The sequence below is a fragment of the Euphorbia lathyris genome, chromosome 7 (assembly GCF_963576675.1).
Source record: "Euphorbia lathyris chromosome 7, ddEupLath1.1, whole genome shotgun sequence".
Classification (NCBI taxonomy): Eukaryota; Viridiplantae; Streptophyta; class Magnoliopsida; order Malpighiales; family Euphorbiaceae; genus Euphorbia; species Euphorbia lathyris.
This window is the reverse complement of record NC_088916.1, coordinates 60,171,243-60,174,286: the sequence shown is the minus strand read 5'-3', so window position 1 is coordinate 60,174,286 and position 3,044 is coordinate 60,171,243. Positions and strand designations below refer to the sequence as shown.

The 3,044-nt window shown below is 35.2% G+C and overlaps 1 protein-coding gene across 1 annotated transcript; it reads left to right on the top strand.

Moving 5' to 3' along the window:
* The first annotated feature begins 812 nt into the window (after window positions 1-812).
* LOC136235765 (histone H3.3) lies at window positions 813-1,808 on the top strand. The gene is made up of 4 exons (XM_066025774.1): window positions 813-973; window positions 1,091-1,167; window positions 1,245-1,335; window positions 1,423-1,808. Exons 1-4 carry the CDS (start codon window positions 902-904, stop codon window positions 1,591-1,593), a joined length of 411 nt encoding a protein of 136 aa, XP_065881846.1. The 5' UTR covers window positions 813-901; the 3' UTR covers window positions 1,594-1,808.
* Window positions 1,809-3,044: the final 1,236 nt, after the last annotated feature.

Here is a 3,044-nt window from a genome sequence, read left to right as displayed (position 1 = left end):
AGGCTTTTGAAATACTGGAGTCGTCTCTACCTGCGAATACATCAATTTTATACCCTTATCGTTTAGGATAATTGAACAGGATGGGTAATTAAACAAAAGGGATGAGGTGGAAAAATACCTCTAACGTTTACAGTCATGAGCAATTTTACCCCTACCGTAAAAAATGGTGCAGTTTTATCCCTAACATTGACAGTGAAAAGCAATTTTACTTTTAATATTGATAAGTTGGATTAATTGGAAAAATAATTTTATTCGTTATAATACCCGGACGAAATAAGAAATTCAAAAAATAAATGAGTAATGTTAATTCCTTACATAAAATACTTTTTAATTTATATAATTTAATAATTTAAAAAATATAAAAAAATTTTGGTAAGAAAAATATATAAAATTTATAACATATAAAAATTAATATAAAATATTTTTTTTAAGAGAATATAAAATATACTTTTTAATTTATTTAATATATTAAATTTTTTATATAAAAAGATTTATATATAATAAAGTATGAGTTGTGAGTGGTTTTGAAGCCACTACCAACTCTGTATGCGCCGTAAATTGTTTTTGCCTTATTACGGTGCATGCAGCACCGAAATGGAATAAAGCAAATTACTTTTTTGGCCCTTTCAAATGGAACAAACACAAATTGCCACGCTGGCAATCCTTGCACCATTCAAACAGCCAATTAAATATAATTACACACCGAGTTAGGATCATTCAAACCCGCCACATATTATCTCACAAAAGAAACACAACTCGTCCAACTCACTACGTTTTCTATTCTTATGCCTCTATAAAAGGCATGCCTCCAAGTACAGAATCACATTTGGTTGATTCGGTCTTTATTTTCGCTCTTGCTGAAAAAAAGCTCTCGTTAGATCTTTCGTCAATCTGAAGAGAAATGGCTCGTACCAAGCAAACAGCTCGTAAGTCCACCGGAGGAAAGGCTCCGAGGAAGCAGCTTGCAACAAAGGTATGTTTCGTTAGGGTTTTGGTTTTCTACGCAGTTTGTCTTTCAATTTCCATGGCTTCTTAGGTCAGATTTGTTCTCTTTTGGAACCTTCAGCTCATGTTTTCGTATTTTGATTAGGCTGCTAGGAAATCTGCTCCCACCACCGGTGGTGTCAAGAAGCCTCACAGATACCGTCCTGGAACTGTGGCTCTCCGGTAGATTTACGTTCCATAATTTGATTTCGTTTTTTTGTTATGTTTCTTAACCTAATTTTGATTAATTATGACAACAGTGAAATCCGAAAGTATCAGAAGAGCACAGAGCTTCTGATCCGCAAGTTGCCCTTCCAACGTCTTGTTCGTGAAATCGCACAGGATTTCAAGGTCTGTTGATTGTGATGGAATTAAATTTTATCTGAATTGCAGCAATAAAAATGTAGACCGTAACATTATTTTTATTTTTATTTGCAGACGGATTTGAGGTTCCAGAGCCATGCAGTGCTTGCCCTTCAAGAGGCAGCTGAGGCATATCTGGTGGGTCTGTTTGAGGACACCAATCTTTGTGCCATTCATGCTAAGAGGGTAACAATTATGCCCAAAGATATTCAGTTGGCTAGGCGGATCCGTGGTGAACGTGCTTAATTTGTTTTCATTATTCCTATTGTGATAGTTAGCTTATGTGTTTTGCTATTTCACCTTCATGTAAAAAACTTATGATTAGTCTTGATAGAGAACTGCTCAAACTCTCTGGTAGGCAGTAATGTAGAAAATACAATGTGGTATTTTGCTTTTATCACCCTGGTTTGATTGTAATCTTCGTATTTTCTATTTCAATTGAGATCTTATTTTTTAGCCAATGTTCAAATATAGCCTTCGGTGTTTTCTGGTGAGTTGAATTGTTAAGAAGAATAGAATTCTTCAGTTGAAGAAGAGCTAATAGTTTTAATATCGTTCAAGAGAATTGAAAATGCAATTTTGTATGACTTGTTGATTTTACTTGTTTATCGGAATCCCTGTCTAATATCTGTTCTGTTATTTGATTAGGTTGTTCTTAACATTTATATGATCTAGAATAACCTCTCTGTATGATCCACATAGTATAACTGTTCGGTGTCACCTGGAGCATTTTCCCATCCCAACCCCCATTACCCATGTCCGGTTAAATCTTTTTATTTTTTGGTTTGAGGGATTTCTACAATCTGGCAGCTTGAGGGAATGTGGGGTGCATTAGTCTACGGGAAATTTGGTGTCAAGAGTCTCGAAAATTTGTTGTCAATGACAATTTCTGTCATTGGGAGGGGTTGTTTGTTGTTCCATCCACTGTAGCATGCTTGTATAATGATTTTTATTCATCAATTGAGAGCAGTCTTTTTGGGTGTTCTGGATGGTTCCACCTAAATGTTGATGAGCTTGTTGGGTGGATTGGATAGAATAGGATTGGGTGTGGTGTGTTACGGGACCATTCAAGGGCAGTTGTCTTTGTGTATCAGGATGCATTCGATATGTTTGCTCCTCTAGACATTAGTAGTTCTAGAACTAGAACTGCAATGCAACAATATTGAGGATGGTGATGTTATGTTGATGGTGGGATGGTTTAATGTAGAGATGTATGTAGAAGAGGTTGTGCTGATTTGAATTGAAGATTGAAGGATAGCCAATCTTGTTGTGCATTCATTTAGCCCGTGAAGCCTAGTTTATAATTTGAAGGCTCTAATAAGAGTAGCCAACCTTGTGAACCCTAATCCTTGGTCTGTTAATAACTTGGTGCCATTTAGAGCCTGTTCTTTTTATCTTCTGATGTACTTCTTTATTTATGAATTGGTTCATTTTTTTGAATTTTTATTTTGTTTACAATTAATCTCTTTAAATTCTTAGAACCTATTTTTGTCTTGCATCAGGTTCTTCTACAGCTGTCTTGATCTAGGTTTAGGCTTGTTACTAGGTGAAGCCACCGGCTTCAACATTGATTTATTGGGCCGAAAGCAAATTGAATCACTATTTTTGAATTTAAACACTGGTTTCCCGTTTAACAGTAACAAATTCAGGCTTTGCAAATGAATTAGTTAAGGGAAAATTACACAGAAATTCATGTT

Coding starts and splice junctions, on each gene's coding strand:
- LOC136235765 (XM_066025774.1), top strand. CDS start 902: ATGGCTCGTACCAAGCAAACAGCTCGTAAGTCCACCGGAGGAAAGGCT. Junction 974..1,090: donor GGAAGCAGCTTGCAACAAAG/GTATGTTTCGTT, acceptor TATTTTGATTAG/GCTGCTAGGAAATCTGCTCC. Junction 1,336..1,422: donor AAATCGCACAGGATTTCAAG/GTCTGTTGATTG, acceptor TTTTATTTGCAG/ACGGATTTGAGGTTCCAGAG.